Source organism: Gymnogyps californianus, chromosome 7 (assembly GCF_018139145.2).
Source record: "Gymnogyps californianus isolate 813 chromosome 7, ASM1813914v2, whole genome shotgun sequence".
Taxonomy (NCBI): Eukaryota; Metazoa; Chordata; class Aves; order Accipitriformes; family Cathartidae; genus Gymnogyps; species Gymnogyps californianus.
The window spans coordinates 41598692-41616071 of NC_059477.1; the positions used below are offsets into that span (position 1 = coordinate 41598692).

Consider the following 17380-nt stretch of genomic DNA (forward strand, 5'->3'; position numbering starts at 1 on the left):
ACAGTCATAGGAACATAAGAACAGTGATAGTGGGTTGGACCAAAGTATTCCTTTCCCCAAAATTTATCCAACAGCAGATATCCAGAGGAGAGAGAGTACAAGAACATGTTGAGGAGTGCTTCTTCACCAACAGCCTCTGACTCCCACCAGTGCATAGCTCAGGAACTTCTTGACTTGGAACTGGTGTATCTATAGTGTGAGCACTGCTGGTCTTACTGCAGTTCGTAATCGTAGAGTTAGCTGAGGTTGACGTGCAAATGTCATTTCCCCAAACAGTCCAACAGGTCTTGGATGAACTGGTGCTATAAATAGCTGGGGTGATGTTTGGCCAGAATGGTTTCAGCCCTGGTTCAAGAGAACTTTAGTTTCTCTTTACAGGTGGCTTCTCTGTTGATCTCCTTAGCCACAGAGGTTTCAAAGAGCTCCCGTCTGAGTACGCAGAATGGAAATATTTACTTTATAGAGAGGTCAACATGCTTTAGTAACAATATTTGAATGCGTAAGAGCTCATTCCTTATAAAGGTTAGATCCCCAAGTTACAAGTCAGTTTATAAAGTATAGGCAAATGAGACAGACCACAAACTATAAAAGATTAAACAAAACTGGAAAAATTAGGAGGTGTACAATATCACTGTCCCATATGAATTACAAATAGAGTAATTACACTGCCCATATGTTCCAAGTATGCATTTATGTATTAACTTCACAAAATTGTGTATCCATATCTATGTGACTGTTCTGGTACATTTTAAGAGCTTATTTTTTATAACTTTTGTAAAGAGGAGAATTTTTTTTCATTTGCATTTCTTAGCAATTTTGTAAGTTTACTCCCCAATTTGTGGATACCAGAATGTATAGTTGCTTTTGTGCAAACCCGCCTTCTTTAATTTTGTGTCTCTTATGTACATTATATAAGCATTGTGTAATATTCTATTCAGCGGCACAGATTTTATTGTATACTGAGGCACAAACAACAGGGAAGCAAACTGTGGAAATGCATACGTTGCTGCTCGTGCAGTACTGTCAAGGCACTTGTGGAGGCAGCAAGAGAGACTGTTTCAGCTTCTTCATCAGGAAGTCCCAAGTAATGGATCACCTCTCACATCAGAAGGCTTTTAATTTAATAATAATAATTTTAAATTAAAGGGAAAAAAAGTATGTCTGATTTTCTCCAGCAAGAAGTACAGAGTGAATGAGCATCCCAAAGGTCAGGAGTTGAGGTTGAAAGGTGGGATACAGGGGAATATGGACGAGGTGAAAATGTGCATGTGCTGTCTAATAGTTCTGTTTCTTGTTGAAAATAGGCAGGAACTCCCACGCACAGGGGCAATCTGTACACATGTTCAGACACTCCTGTAACATGTTGTACAGCTGCATTCTTCAGATGTTTGGGCAGCCTGGTCTGAAGAAAAGGAAAAAAAAAAGAAAAAAAAAAAAAACCCAAAGCCCACACCAAACCAGAAAAAAACCCGCTTGAAAACCAAATGGTCTTCAGAAGTTCTGTGCTTCAAAAGGTCCTGAAAGGTTGCAGTTCATGGTGGGAGTCACTAGCAGCAGTTCTGAAAATTCTGTTTTCTGTGGAACTTTCTTAAAACATCTTTTAAAGTATTTGTATAATCAAATGTTAACCTATATTGTAACATCAGTTTTGCTATACTGTTGGGATTTCATGGTACTTTGTATATTCTCTGTTCTTTATATCATACATAATTTGATTTTTGTTTCCATTTAAAAGACTTTGGGTATTAAATGTAATAATGCTTCTGTTTGAAGAGCAGCTAGAATGGTGTTTCCCGAACAGGAGAAGGGAGGAATATTGCACCTTTGTTTCCTAATGAACGCTTGCTTTTTGGGTATTGGAAAATTAAAGAGGAACCCAAGGGAAGTGCAGCAGTAGCAGCAGAAATTTCTGAAAAGGAAAGGAGGAATCCTGAAACTACATGCCTCCTAAAGCGGAGGATGTGTATTTCATTAAGTAATTAATTTGATTTTTGTCCAAATCAGATCACCTAAACAGGAACAAGGCTTTGAGAGCAACAATGTGAAAGTCAAAGGGTTTGTGTGAGCAGTAGTTGCCCGTTGTTAGTGCATTTTGTAGTGATTCTTACAGGGCAATATTGTTCTCAGTAGGACTTTCCATCAGTTAAACTAGTTTTTTTAAACTGAGCTTTTATAGTTCTACAGATAATCATAGGTGTGATTTGTCAGTGTCCTGAAAATCCCATTTGTATGTATTATTTAGTGTTGTAATGGCTTATCGTAAATGAAGGCATATGATATTATTAATTCAAATATATCTGTTATAGTTGCTTCCAATAGCATGTTATGTTAGCAATTTCATACTACTTCTTCAAAAAAGTGCTAGCGGGTTTTTTACTGCTCTACCATCACAAAATTCCAATAATGAAGATACCAATTCCTTTTTGTTACTTAACATAAGTCGCTTGTTACCCAAACATGCTATTAGCTCTTCATAAAAATATTTACCGTTGAATTTTCTTATATATCTAATGGCAGGCATATACAACCCTTTGCAAAGTCTGTTCCTTATATACACATATATATCATGGGTATGGATAATGTACAATTTAGCATTCATGTCAACTCTGTCACGTAAGCCAAGTGTCCGAGGTAAAGGATCAAGATGATTATGTTATTGCCCTTTAATTCTGTTCAGTTTGAAAAATGTTTCTTCTTCAGCTGGTTTTCAAACATGCTATAAAATGAAGGCTTGAGCTGTGCTGTATTGCAGACAGAGTAACGTTGCTTCCGATAATACCGTTTTAATGTAGGAGGTGTAACGTATAAGCTTCTGAAGCCGGTTTGCTCATTCTGTGAGTGTTGTGTGCCTTTTCTTCTCATGTTTATCCTTAGAAAAGCTCCGCAGGTTTTAAATAGATTGTATTTCTTATGTATGCATTTGTATTTTTCCAAAGTCTGATTAGGAGAGGAATTATTTGAAGTATTTGCAGTCTTGCATTAAAAGTAAACACAGTTTTAAGGGAAAAGCGCTACAATCTGTGGCATAATTGAATCTATTTCATGAAAATAGAAATCTTGCCTCCCCATGTGCAGATTTCACCATTAAGGACTCTTGTCTTGTAAGTTCCTGAAATGGCAGTATTCCCCAATTTCATTATCAGATGCGTAAGTTCAAGACGTGAAATTTGGTCGAAGGATGTGTTATATTGGGCCTTGTTTCTAGAGATTTTGACAACTTGCTCACTCATTAACTTCACATTGTCACATCTAGAAATCAGTTTCATTGTGAATATAAATGATGTAGTAATTGAAAGGCTGGGTTTAGAGGGAATTTGCATTTAAATTTCTTTTTCGGATTGTATATAGGCATGCTTAATAAATTTGTATTTATAGAATTAATTTTCCTTGTGTCAGAATACAAGCTGTACTTTTTAATGAAACAAATGCTATATAAGGTTCTTGTTAAGTTATGCAAAGATTAAAAAATAAGTCAAGCAAAATGTAACAATACTGACAAAGAAAAAGGAATTCATCCATTCATTTTCTTTAAATTGATGTGTTTTAAATACCTTTTTTTGTTTTTACAAGCAGAAATGACTGAGCCAAATCAAAATAATATGGAGAGTTAAGTGGACCAATGTTTTGAGAATGCAAATGATAAAATCATATAGATGATATAATTCATTTTCTTCTTGCTTGTATTGTTTATAGTAGTACTAACTGGTACCTACGCAGTGGTGCCAGTGATTATATGCAGCGGTTTATATACAGATTGCTTAAAAGATTGTAATTCTGGTTGAATTCAAGAGAACTTAAATTTCCAGTTCAAGTACTTTAAATACCAGCTCAGCAGCCCTGTTGAGCACGTGCTCAAATTCATTCCCGACTCGGCAGACCGCTAAAGTATGTGCTTAAGTAAAAAAATTTTAAAAGACCTTTCTCAAGACCAATAAATTAGCTGGCTAAAGCGAGCTCTAGTTAAGACTCATCGATTCATAAAGCATAAATAAACTTGTCACCCTGCCCACCCCCCTTCTAAGGCCTTAAGCCTTTTAACTTAAGCGCGTACCGGGGCTCTTCTGAAATGGGACTGAATTTGGCCGTGCCATTAGCAGCATTGTTGAACTGGGGCCTTAAATACTTTCTCCAGAAATTTGAGGTGAACTGAAACGCTTTTGTGTTGATGGCATCTGTAAAAAATTGGATCATGCGTACTAGGCAACTTGGTATTTTAATGCATTCCAGGTGGTCTCAAAGGTGTAAAATACATTTGTCAAATGTGAGTACAGAATACGAGACTTTAACAACGGTGTTCGTATTAATAACATAAAGACAAACAAGGTTTTAAAAACATTATTCTCCTTCTTAGTTTTGTTTTCGTGAGTGTCATGTTTTTGGTTTTTGTATTTCTATTGCTAGTGGTGTGGACATCTAGAGAAATTATAATATATACATATATGTATGAGGGGGTGTATATAGCCAGCCATTAATTTATTCTTTGCTGGGAAGGTTAGTGTCTTATGGATGCAGTGAAAATTAGGCTCCATAATAATGCATGTCTAGCAGTAAAGTAAAAGCAGTGTTTAATAATTGCAGGTCTGGGTAATGTGGTTTGGTGTTCATACCTTCACTCAGGTGGAGCCAGAGAAGTTGAAGACACTAACAGAAGGTCTAGAAGCTTACAACCGAGCCAGAAAAAGGAACAGAAAGTAAGTAAATGCTTATTTATTTACTAGTGAAATGGAATAATTAAATTCTTTTGCTTCCTAAGACTCTCATTTTGGGGAGCTTAGCAGATCGGCCAAAATGAAGAGTTAATTTTCTGAATTCCTTGTGTTGGTTATGCTAATCATCCGAGATCTTTGATATCTGCATTTTTATTGCATCTTCTGATATTTACAGTAGCCTTTGTAAAATGTCAGCCTACTTGTTTGAGCTTTCATGGGTAGGATTTCTAATTTACAGCAAAACAAGTTATTAAATCAAAACTATTCTGACCAAATGCGCTTTTTAACAAGATCTGCCCTTCTTATCTCTTCCCTCTCCCTCTGGCAGCTGCTGCTGCAGTCAGAGCACAGGTTTATTCAGATAAATTCAGTTTATTTCCTATTGCTGAGGAGCATTTCAGAATTTGTGAGGTCTGGCTGTATTTAACCAGACCAGGGGCTCAGTGCAGAGGTTTCCTTATGCTCTGTGTCAGACGTGTATGAACTGTTTGGTTTTTATCTTGCCTTTTAGCTTTTATTTACAAATATACAAAGATAGAAAGACCATGAAACAGTAAGTCTTAGGACATGAAGCATCAGCATAGACAAAAAGAGGAGAATGGTTGACTTTGGGAGAGAAAAAAACCTGGACAGCTATAAAAGGATAGAAAAGTAGAAATTGTACTGTGATTGGATTTGTTCTAGGATGCTGTTGCTTATTTACTGTTGCAGTGAAAATACATTGCTTTGAATCTGTGTGAGAATTTAAAGTCAGCTTGCAATGCTTGTCTCTGGCACAGTAAACATAGGCCTAAAGAAATTAAATAATTATTTGTCGTCAACTCCTTTTAAGGTGTAAGCTTTTCTTCTATTTATATGTCACGTGGTGCTTAAGAGAAATATTTTTTATGCCAATGAGACAATGTTGGTGGTTGTTTTTTCCAAGATCATCCTCAAAATATCTTACTGGAGTTTAAGGGTGTGTGGTGAGAACGTAGAAGGGCTTTTGGCAGCTCCCCAGTTATTTGCTCGTGTCCCTGAAGCGGAATATGTGACTCAAGTAAGGTGACACCAGGAGCAAATTTAAAGAGGTGTTAAAGTTGAAATAAACAGTACAATTTAAGAAAACCTCCCATCTTCTGATTTGCATTTGTATATTTAGCAGACTGCAGGGATTGTCTGCAATTCCACTGAATCCAGTGGCCTTTTTTGGGGGCCTGTCTGGTTCTGCCCCATTGCTTGCCCATAAGGAAACAGGAGGTATGAAATATCCCAGCCAGTCTGGGGCTCCTTGTTTCCCCTTTCGTAGGGTTGCTTTGCAGCCCTTACAGGTTTTTTCTCCATATTTCTACTTGTACTTATTTCGTAGTTCAAATCTTTAGGTATTTCTTCATGAACCCTTCCTCTTTTTCCTGTGTACTGTTGTAAATTTATCTGAAAAAGTTATTCATCTCCTTATGGTCTTCTTTCTGGTATGTCTCTGTAGTATCTTGTTACACACAGGTCCAGATTTTTTAAAACATTCAGCATTAGATATAATTGCTACATATAGAATGCTCCTATTTCTGTTTCCTACCTGTATAAGTACTCAGTGTTTACACATATCATGTACTGGCATCAAGTTGAACACTTCTATAGTAAAGAAGACATAGGTAAAGAAACCCAGGATAAATTTATGTTGAGAGAGCATGGACTAGCATCACACAGGTCCAGTGTGTTTGGCAGAGCCGGGTAGCATCCAGGTCCTCAAAATGACATTCAGATACCTTAACTCCATAAATTATTCTTTGTGTTCCTACGGTTATTGTCTCAGCCCTAGTATATTTTCCAATTTTTTCCTTCACTGCACAGTCTTGACTCAATCTCCAATAATATATATTGATATTATATATTAAATATAAAATTATTAAAACTAAATTAAAGATTAAAAACGTCTGCAAAGCCAAAAACTGTATTATAATAGGGATGTAATAGGATGTCATTCAAGTTGCACCTTAAATCCAGAATTTGAGAACTGTAAATCTTAATCTAACCTTAAGTATTAGTTTTTTAAAATGGCAATGTTTTGTGTATTCAGTTTCTTAGGTTTCTAAACAAGACACCTGAAAAAAATGTCATTGTAGCACATTTCATCAGCATAGTCAGATGTGTTAGCTCTGTTGCAGAGCTTTGTAACTTCAACTAATAGTATGATACAAAGCATTTTCTGTAGCAAAAAAGCGTTTTGCTTGGGGATATCTCAGCAGCATGGTGGGACTCCTAAACTGTCACCTTTATTCTGGGCCTTGTAGGAAGATGCGCTCTAGTACAAAGCGCTGAGCCATCCCGACCTTTCTCAGTTCCATCTCGTCTCAGCCGTTCCGTTCTTATTTGAGCCGTGTCCCTTCTTGCTTCCAGCAGGTCACGACGTAGCAGCTTCCTCACATATCTGGTTGTAGTCTCCAGAAGACTATCTGCTGGAGGCCCAGTCTTCCCTTATCAAAGCCTCGTCTGATCCAGTCTTTGTTCTTCCCAAGCTTTGTAGTTACACACTAGCGTTCTCCTGTACATGATGCATGCAAAGCATCTTCCAAGGGTCATCACCGAATACCGGTGTCTCCTTCTCCTGTGGTTTCCTGTTCCTCTGTGTGTTATTTCCCACACCAGGCTTCGCTTTTGTCAGGAATGTGCCATTTACCATCCCTACCGTTACCATCTCTACCATCCCTACTAAGTTATTTCAAAATGAAGTTTGAGCGGTGGCTTCTTAGAGCTGAACAGTTACGTCTCTGAGGTCCCTTCTGTTGGACATGTGCCATGTTTAAAGTTGAACAGGACTCCGGTAAGGGAAGAATTAATGCATTTCTTCCACCACCTTTCCAACTTCCAGCTCCAGTCAGTCTCCATCCTGACACGGTCTAAGTCTCTGTGTCTTCTCGAGGTGTGAGTCTAGTAGCGGCTTGCCCCATACTGTTAGAGTCAAGCAAGGTGGGCGCACTCAGACATCCCTGTGATCGCTGCGAGAGCTGCCCAGAGGCAGCAATTGCAGGTGAAGTCTGGAATACGTCCGCTATGGGAGGGAACTTCAACTCAAAACATGCTCAGACTTCATTTTGATGATACAATTTGGTAAAATTTTAATGGGCCCTAGTAGGGAGGAGGAGGAGGATTAAAAGAATGCTTCTGGCAAAGAAGTTATCCTCCCTTCCCGAGGGAAGGAATTTAAATCCTTCTCCAAAGCTGTTGGCCATGAGAGGTTTTCTAAGAGATGATGTGCTGCTTTTTAATGAGAGGAGCAAACTGTTGCTAGAATCTTTTAAATGTAATTCGACAAAAATTGTGATGTTTACAGGTTGGTTTGCATCACTAGAGACCTGATGCCTATGTTTATCTGTTGTCAAATTCTCAGGTTTTTAGCTGCAGTGTTTTGTCTGCAGTAAATGGGTATTTCAGCGATGGGCACTTCTGAAACTTTGATTTGCTCAGGGGCAGATCATCTTTACAGTAAAATGAATATAACAGTGTCTTAAGACTACAATTCAAGTGATCATTTGTAGTTTAAATACTTTCAAATGGCTGTTTTGACTAATAGCAATAATTTCATAGATACGGTAATAAGGGTGGGTTGCTGATAGAGCATAATGTTGATTAAATAACTTTACATCACATATAGGTAACTTGACATCTGAAATCTGCTTCTAGATGACATGCAACTCAGCAATGTTATCAGTTATTAAGACATCTGCATTATAAACAGAGTCATATTACCTTTATAGCAAGTTATGTTGCCACTGAACAAGCTTCTGTTCGTCATTTATAATATTTAAGGGTGCCTTCACTTGCCCAAGTTGCATAACTTAAACTTGTTTTTGCAAGCAGTCTAACTCAAGCAGTTCAGAAACCCAGGTGGACATGTCAGGCTTTGTATGCGAATATTTATTTCAGTTTATCTTATCGTTTCTTTGGTTGATTTAAACTACAACAGGACACATAATTTTACAGTTGCACGAAACTCCTTTACCACTGTTTTAACTAATTCATTCAAAGCCTTAGTTAAACTTGTGCAACTTCATATGTGGCTGAAGTCCTATTTTACTTCACTTTTGTGCAGTCAGGTCCGTAAGGTTTCTAGCTTTTTTAAGTTTTCGTGCAATTCATGCCCTGGTATAGCGCAGATGACCAATGCAAAATGGTGGTGGGGAATATCTTATTTGAATCGTGAGTAACAGACCCTCTGATCTCCTATCTTCGATCTCCCAGCTGTAGTGATGGGTTTGAAAATCATTTTGCTGAATTAGGGGGACGGAATTACTGTAGAGCAGCGCTGGTCATGTAGTTCATCTGTGCTACTTCCTTGTCAATCTTTTGCCAATGCTTTTAGTTGCTATAAATCTTGAAGTCCCAGGGAAGAATGTCCCAGCTGGCATGATGAGCTTGCTTGCTTTATTAAAAGGGAAGGGTTTTTTTTTTAGAAAGTGTCTCCTCCTGTGAGGGACGGTCCTAGTGACCTGACCATCCGTGCTAGCTTGGGACAAGCTGTTCTCTTACCTGTCTCTGCCATCATCTTCCCTGATGACGCAGATGGCTCTCGTCCTCCTCCCCTCATTTCTGCATCTCCAGAGCAGGGATAACAGTACTTTCTTACTTCCTGAGCATGTTGTGATGGATGCTCATAATAATGTCTCTCATCTCCAGGGCAATCTCTCTTTCATCTCATATTCAGCCCTTTCTCTTCATGTTCATTACTCTTCTAAATTTACCTATTCAGTTGAAGTCATGAATGAACCAGCCCATCTAAATATATATATATATATATATATGCGCCTGCTTTTAAGCACAGATCCTCAACAGGCTGTCGACAAATGATAGTAACTCGTGCTCAAGTACGATTTGCTAGCTTGAAACTCTTTGAGGTGTGAACATGGAGCCACAGAAGTATGACTTGTCATGCAGAGCATGGTGTTCAAGTGGGAAACTTCTTTAAAGAAACATACATAAATCCAAAATGTCACTGTAAAATCAGATGTGTGTGGAGCTGCCCAGTGACTTGGGGTAACTTTTGGTTTGGAAGAAGAAAGTCTTTACCTTACCTTTACCATAGCCTTGGTGTGCTGTCATTCCAGGGTAAAACTAGCACCATTTTAGAGGATTAATACGACTTCTTTTCCTCTGGCTATTTAAAGTTAGAAGGGATATTTAACTTTGCGCTTTGGGTAAGAGGAGAACTTTGCAGCTCACGCACTGATTTTTCAAGAAGATGGCAGTGTACATATTTAGTCCTTCACAAAAGCTTTGCTGAAATGTAACCGCATTTACAAAGTAAATGCAGCATGTAACATGGAGTGGGAAGCAGGCAGAGGCGAGCTGGCACTAGAAGTTTATTAACACTTGAAGTCTTTAAGAGAGTCCAGAGTAGCGGGAGTACTCCTCTTCTGCTCCTGACCAAAACCCGTGAGAGTCTGGCCCTTTGCTAATGATTTCAAAAAAAGATTGCACAAAATGCTACGTTACCGTGAAGTACTCTTGCTTTTTATTCATGGATGTAATCTGTCTTGTGGATATTGTAACTAACCATACAACTCATTGAAGTGCTGGCTTTAATTTTTCTTCTGTAATTACAACGCAAGCCTTTAGTTTGCATAATATTGTACATAGGCTGATCTTGCTATTTGTGCTACAACAACCTGGGAGGCTCTACAGTTAGTAGAATGTGTCCAATGTGTTAATGTGCTTATTAATATTTTTTTTTAAGTTTTTTTCTGTTACTAAGAATTACTGATGGCATTAATTTTTTCTTCCTAGAAGTGGAAAGCTAAATAACCATTTAGAAGCTGCTATACACGAGGCCATGAGTGAACTAGACAAAATGTCTGGGAATGTAAGTTTCTTTTCACGTTCGCAATAATCTTCTCCTTTTTCTGTGCTTCTGCGTGTGTGTCAGTTGAAGACTGGGAGCGTTGGTTTGGGTTGCTTTCTAACGTAAATTTTGTTTCCATTTTCTTAAATAACGTGGAATTTTCAATATTTCTCCTGCATTAAAAACTGTTTGAAAATGTCTAATCATTCTGAAAAATGGGAAGAGTTGTCGAATTTTAGTTGCGTTGCCAATTATATAATTTTTTCACAAAGGTAGATTCCCGGACATTCTTTTACACATGCAGCCTGATAAGATTTGGATCAGTTCCAGTCCCACTCATATTCCATGGGTTTCCTCTGCCTAGTGACACAAAATCAGGCTCAAGTGTTTTTCAGTTTGAGTAGCAAGATACTGAAATCACATTTAAAAGCATCGTTCTTTTGAATGTAAAACTCTTTGAATAAAGTTTTCCTCATGTGAAATGAAAGATATTGTCATGAAAGGTAAGTTTAAAAAAAAAAAAAAAAGAGTATTCCCAATACCAAATCTAACGATGTTCTTTCTACAATAATTACACTGTTATTGTGGAAGCCCACGATCTTTCTAATATGAAATTTGGTTTATAATGTACTCATCTTCATATTTAAAACATGGCTGTAATTTCATTGAAGCACACTTAGAAATGCAAGAAGGTCTATCACAGCACATGTAACCTCCTGTATCTTATCGTTGGTAATTATTCAAATTATTAATTATAAAACATTCGAATACAGAAAAAAGTCTTTTTCCTGATATTCAGCGCTCAGTACTGAAGATGCTTGTGCACATGCATATTTAGAAGCAGTAGTAAAACTTCAGGGGAGCTTCTGGAGTATATAAAAGGAAATGTATACAGAACTGCAGACTTAGAGCTGATTTCAGAGCTACCAAGAAATATTAAATAAGTTATTCAGTAGCTTTTAATGACTGCCATAAGTAATTACAAAATCAAATCTTTTGTGTAAGCTTCTGAATTTTACAAAATGAGATTGAGTTTCGATTTAAAACGACGTGTGTTTTCCTCTTGTCTTTGGAAGGAAGAGGAAAGCAGGATCTGATTGTAGATCTGTTACAAATAAATATGGGATACGTGTTTGGCACCCACATCTTCTGTGTCAGTTATGCCACCACTTGTATGTTTGGACCAGACCATTCTGCTGATACCTTTTTTTTTCATTTATAAATCCACTCATACTAAAAACTGTGTGCTGTGTGCATTTTAACTATGATATAAACTGGCTCAGGGGAAACTGCTGTAATTGGATTTGCTGATCTGGTTGTTTTGTAATGCAGACAAGCTGATGTACCAGCCTGCATGTCATTACATAGTCTTGATTTATATTTTAATTACCTGGTCACAAAATTTGTGATCAGGGTTTATTTCCATAAAGATTATGATTCCTAGAAACACTCATGGGGAATCAACGGTTCTCTTTTTAGTGACTTGCATTTTTTTCAGCTACTGCTGCTCAGACATCAGTTACAGTTTAAATGAAAAGCATGTGCAAACAAGCTAATTAGCTTAAAGCATTATTGGTAAGAGCCAATAAATATGTAGTAAATGTTAGCGGTCTGAAGGAATTCAGGAAGGACCCAAGGAAATAATTTAGCCCATTGCTGAAGGATTTGTTAGTGTTGCCTGACTGCTGTTTGGAAGCTGCAGGCTGCTTTTCCCAGAACAGCAGCTCGCTTCCGCCGACAGATGGTGGTGGTATTCCACGCTAGACGCCAGCGCCTTCCTCCACGTCCCTTCTTCCAATGAGGCTGTGTTTTCTCCTGAGCAGTCACTGATGAAAAACTGCTTCGCACTCAAATTAATCTAGCATTTAGCTCGAAATTGAATATTCCCTTTTAATAATTAGGTGAAGACAGTTTGCTAAACATAGCTTGTTCCTTAATAGTGCTACCGCAGACCTGCATTTGACTTCTCTTCTTCTTCCCTGTTAGCAATATTTTCTCACCACCTACTTCCCACTTTATTGCTCTTGTCACGACGATGTGTAAAGGTTTGTCTCCGAGAATTTGACATAATTGCAGTTTCGGGTTCAGTTCCCGATGACGCGGTCTCACAGTTACTGTAGCTGGTACCTTTCTCCAGGGTAGCAGAGGTCTGAGATGTACAGGTTGCGGCATCGACCTTTTTCTCCCCGGTGCCTTAAAGTTCTTGAAGTTCCTTTTAATTTGGGCCTCTATGCAGACATGAAATAATAGGAACCGTTTCATAACTGCACCTCAAGCAATCCTGTAGCTCATTGATTACTGGCTGATTACTTTGACCAATATTCTTTGCTAACTTCTAAATATACTTATTTTTAGGTCCACCAAATCCCACAGGGAGACAGACAAGTGAAGCCTCCAAAACCCAAGAGGAGGAAGATCTCTAGATAACATTGAATGTCTTTGTTACTGGTCCAGTACTTATCAAAATGAACGTGCACTTAAGTCTATATGTAGGTATTGATATAGACGTGGTTATATCAATATTTATATGAAGACAGATAGATACCATCACAGGGTGCTACGCGGATTAGTGGTACAATATTTTTGATGATTAGGAGGGATAGCGGTTGCTGGAGAAGCCAATCAGAAATCGTGACAGGTTGCAGTAACAATGTCAGATGATTACTGAAATTTTTTTCTATAATACTAAAATTGTGATTATAAGAAATAGTCCAAATGTTTCTGAGAAATTTTCATTGTGTATATAGATAATACAGAATTTCATGGTGATATCTGAAATGTAAATATTGTACAATATTGTCATGTACAAGCGTACCTAATGCACACTTTATCTTTTATTGTACAAAAAATAGTGTACAAAATTCTTTGGTTTCTATTGAGTACACATACAAGAGACTACCAGTGTAAAGTGATAAATAAAAATACAGCCTAAATGCTTTTATATGATAATGTAAAAGATGCTGTTTTTGTATTTAACAGCAGAGAGAAGGCATGATTATGTAATACCTTAATTATGACATACACTTCACGCCACTGAGTGTTCATTGATACTGTCTGTTTGGAATGAACCTTGCCTGGAAGTACTGTACTCCATTTCAGGTCTCTGTAGGAGAGTGCAACCTTGCAGATTCCTAACGGGATGTGGGATCACAGCTCTAATTAATAATTCAAAGGCTGCAACTATCGGTTGCGTTTTTATTTACTTAGCTTTTAAAGTAGAATGCTGTAGATTTTATTAAAAAGAAAAAAAGTAGATGGACTATTTTAGTCAACCATTTCTGTAGTTAAAGTTTCATAGCCACCTGATAAACTAAACAGTTTATATCCCCCGTAACGTTGACCCCTCAAAACCCCTAGATTTATTAGCGTAAATTATCTAACGTCATTAACCATCGTGTTTACTTTTAAGGGGGCAGAGGCCCTGCTTTAATAATGTGATCAGTATTGATTACGGTTTGGTTTTGCAGTAGAATGAAAGGGCATGCTCCGCAGCGTTCGTAAAAGTAATTCCAGTATCCATCTCGCAGTATTAAAACAAAAAAATTAAGGGTGGCTTACAAAACTATTAGCAACAGTAATTTTTATCAGTATTATGTAACATATCAGATTTATTTTATTTAAAAAGAATTATTTATACCATTAACAGATTCTTATATATATTAATGTGGCTGAAATGTGCAGGTTAAATCTATTAACCAAATTATTTATGTTATATTAAGTGAGAAATGTGAAACATATGTAGAAAAAATTAATACACTACAGATTTAAAAGTCTAAAGCTATGAGCCATTATAAAATTAACGAACGGAAGTGTAGCACAACATTATTTCCATTTTATTTCATTTTTCTTTTTAACACGGATGGTGGTGATGGTGATGGAAGCAATGACATCCTCTTGTCTCCAAGGCTTCCCGAAATAACTCTCAGTTCACCATTCCCAGTCCCGGGATGGAGTCCGTAACCCCTCCCTCTTCGTCCGGGACCACCACTTACCTCAGATTTCCTTTTCTCCCCCCCCCCCCCCCCGAATTCCCAAATCTCACTCTCTAGCTAAGGACTGGCAGTGATCAGCATCCTGGGAAGCTGGCGGTATCGCCGCTCTCCAGATACCCGGCACGCGGCGCCAGGATCACAACTCATTGCTCCTCTTCCCATCCGCCTTACCCAAGTCCCAAACTCCTCTCTCTGAAGGACATGACCGAGACCAGCCGTCCCCGAGGACGACGGGACCCGGCGGCTTTCCCAGCCTCGGCTCTCGCGTGCCCGAGCACGCAGCACTACCTCTGGGCTCGCCCCTGGCCTTTCTCATGTCTGGCAAAACGGCTCGCGCTCCTCCTTCCCCCCCAGCCCGAGGGATCGCAATAGCTACACTGGCTACAGGGGCCTGGAGGCAGGAGCCCTTCCTTCCGCGGGGTAGGTTCATTTGTCTTTTCTGTAACGCCACCGTCCTCCATGCAAGCTCATGTGAAGTGATTGATTTTATTAAAAATTTTTATTTTTTTTTTTTTTTTTTTTAAATTTTGGGGGCGGGGGGGGGGGAGGTAGTTTAGCGCGCATTTTTCTGTTCCGAGTTGATGTGTTCGTTTCAAGAGTCGATGTTGTCCATTTTCCACGCCAGCCCGCTTTCCTGCTGTCTGTCCGCACCCGCGTGGCTTTTAATTCATCACTGCGTGCGTGCGTGCGTCTGTGTGCGTGCGTGTGCGAGCGCCTGTCTCGATTTAGTTTCTTTCTCCCTTTGCTTTCTGTCCTAGAACTGAGTTTGTATCGACCGACCCTTCCTTTGGCATTTTAACGAATTAGGTTTGTACTCTCTCACCAATGTATACTTTACATCAGTAGACTATGTAAAGTATTTTTGTGCACTTGATTTCATTGGTTAATAATGGCATTGATGTGGGTGCTAGGAGTAGTTTGTTTCAGTCCATACCAATTTTTTTCTCTTTTAGAGTTTTTATGGTTTCATGTAAGCAGTTAATGTAAATATTGTGAGCATTACAGGTCATGCAGTGTTGTAACATTTTAAGAAATGTTGCACCTACTTTACGATTAAAAAAGTGGTCACTCATACTTGAATTTTGCCCATAGAGCCATTTCTTTCTCTTTGCATTAAAGCATAATATACTTTTTTGATGGAGGCCCAACCCTTCTTTCTACCTTATTATTTTTTGTTTAATAAATCTCTATTTTTTCTAATAGAAGACTTAAAAATGAAAATTTAAAAAATACTTTTTGCCTACTTTCTAATTTAAGAGAGAATTCCTATATTTAAAAGGTGGAAAAAAAAAAAAATACTCCATTGTGGAAAGTGGAACAACACTTTATTTGTCATTAATATGGCACAATCACACGAAACTGAACTGGCTGAGTAAAGCGAGCCCACGATGTCAATCAGTATCTCGGTAGATTAGGGAACTACGTGATTCTTTGAGGATGTAAAGTGTTACATATTCTTGTCTATTTATTTATTTATTTATTATGCTTTCTTTTGCTAAGTGGGTGACAATGTGGTTGAGTCATTCAGATGACATTCAAATTAAAGGAAATATTCCTCTTTCTATTATGGTGCATTTTGTGAACACCATAAAAAAAAATATTTTCATTTATTTCAATGGATTTTCTTCATATTTTCACTTCTGACAGAAAACGTTTGGCTGGTATCAGCTGCAAAAATGATATCCACATAGTTTTAAAAAAAAAAAAAATCAAAAAACCCCCCACCTCTGATGTCCCAGGTCTGTTATCCTCACAGTCTAAGGTTTTAGGGGTTAAAAAGAACTTAAGATTTAAAGGTATTTCCTAAATCAGCTTTGCAGAAGGTTTACCAGTAATGTGATATCCTTTTGGAGTCCCTGAGTTTGATGGTATAGAGCTATTAGAGGGCTCGTGGTGGACTGAATTACCTTAGGACTGCTACCTTTCTTAGCTACGGTTTGTATTTTGCTATGTAGGGTTGTAATGTGAGAATTCCAGAAGAGCAGTAGCATAAAAGTGCTTTTCTATTTTTTAAAAAAACCCATTCTAGTCTTACTAAGAATTAGAGATTTTTTTAATATCAGTTTTGTAATTTTTGATAAAGTTGTCAATATTATGATTAAATCACCAGAAAAAAAAGTTACTGTGATGTTCTCTTCGGGGCAGGGACTGTCTTCCTATGTATTTGTAAGATGCCACGATGGGATGCCCAGTCCTAAACGGGGCCACGGGCACCGCTATCAAATTAAATAGCCACCAACAACGTTGAGGTTGATTTAAATGCATAAAAAGCCAAGAGAATTCACAGTTAAGACTGCAAATCCGATTACCTGTCCTTAGTTTGCCTGCTGCGTCCTCCGTGAAGGTAATGTCATCGGGTGCGACGGCCGACGGGTAAGTTGAGGAAGCCGATGGCTGTTGAAGCTTTTGCTCACACAGCCCAGGACCTTCTCGTCCAAGTCAAACCAGATCCGCTCCGTTAACGCAGCCCTCGGTCCCCTCCCTCTCTCTGCTGTTTTTACCAGTGCTAACTGAGCAGCTCAACCTTCACGTTTCAGAATTCCCCCCAAAATACCATTAACCCAGCGGCTTAAGCACATTACTGATTTACAAAAACCCAAACACGTAAACAGATCATTTAGTTCCAAATTCACTGCAAGCACCGTTCACACTGGTTTCGAATCCACTGTAGGAAAACACTGCGAGACTTCCAAAAAAAGAAACAACCCACCAAAAAAATTTGTCTACGAGCCCAGGGGCTTCCCGGGGAACCCCCGAGCCCTGGGAGCCCGCAGCCCACCGCGCCAAGCATTTCTGCCCTGCTGCTGGCGTCTCTGGACCCGGTTATCCCGCACGAGAGGTTTACTGTAAAAGAGCGAGCCTGC

General features: G+C 38.5%; 1 protein-coding gene across 2 annotated transcripts in view; it reads left to right on the forward strand.

Moving 5' to 3' along the window:
* Positions 1-14373, forward strand: part of MBD5 (methyl-CpG binding domain protein 5) — a 147141-nt gene extending 132768 nt beyond the window's left edge. For both annotated transcript variants that reach the window (XM_050899575.1, XM_050899577.1), the window contains 3 exons: positions 4579-4691; positions 10470-10545; positions 12880-14373. In XM_050899575.1, the coding sequence (XP_050755532.1) occupies positions 4579-4691; positions 10470-10545; positions 12880-12951 (261 nt within the window). In that variant the 3' untranslated portion in view covers positions 12952-14373. The remainder of the gene's footprint in view (positions 1-4578; positions 4692-10469; positions 10546-12879) is intronic.
* The last annotated feature ends 3007 nt before the right edge of the window (positions 14374-17380 follow it).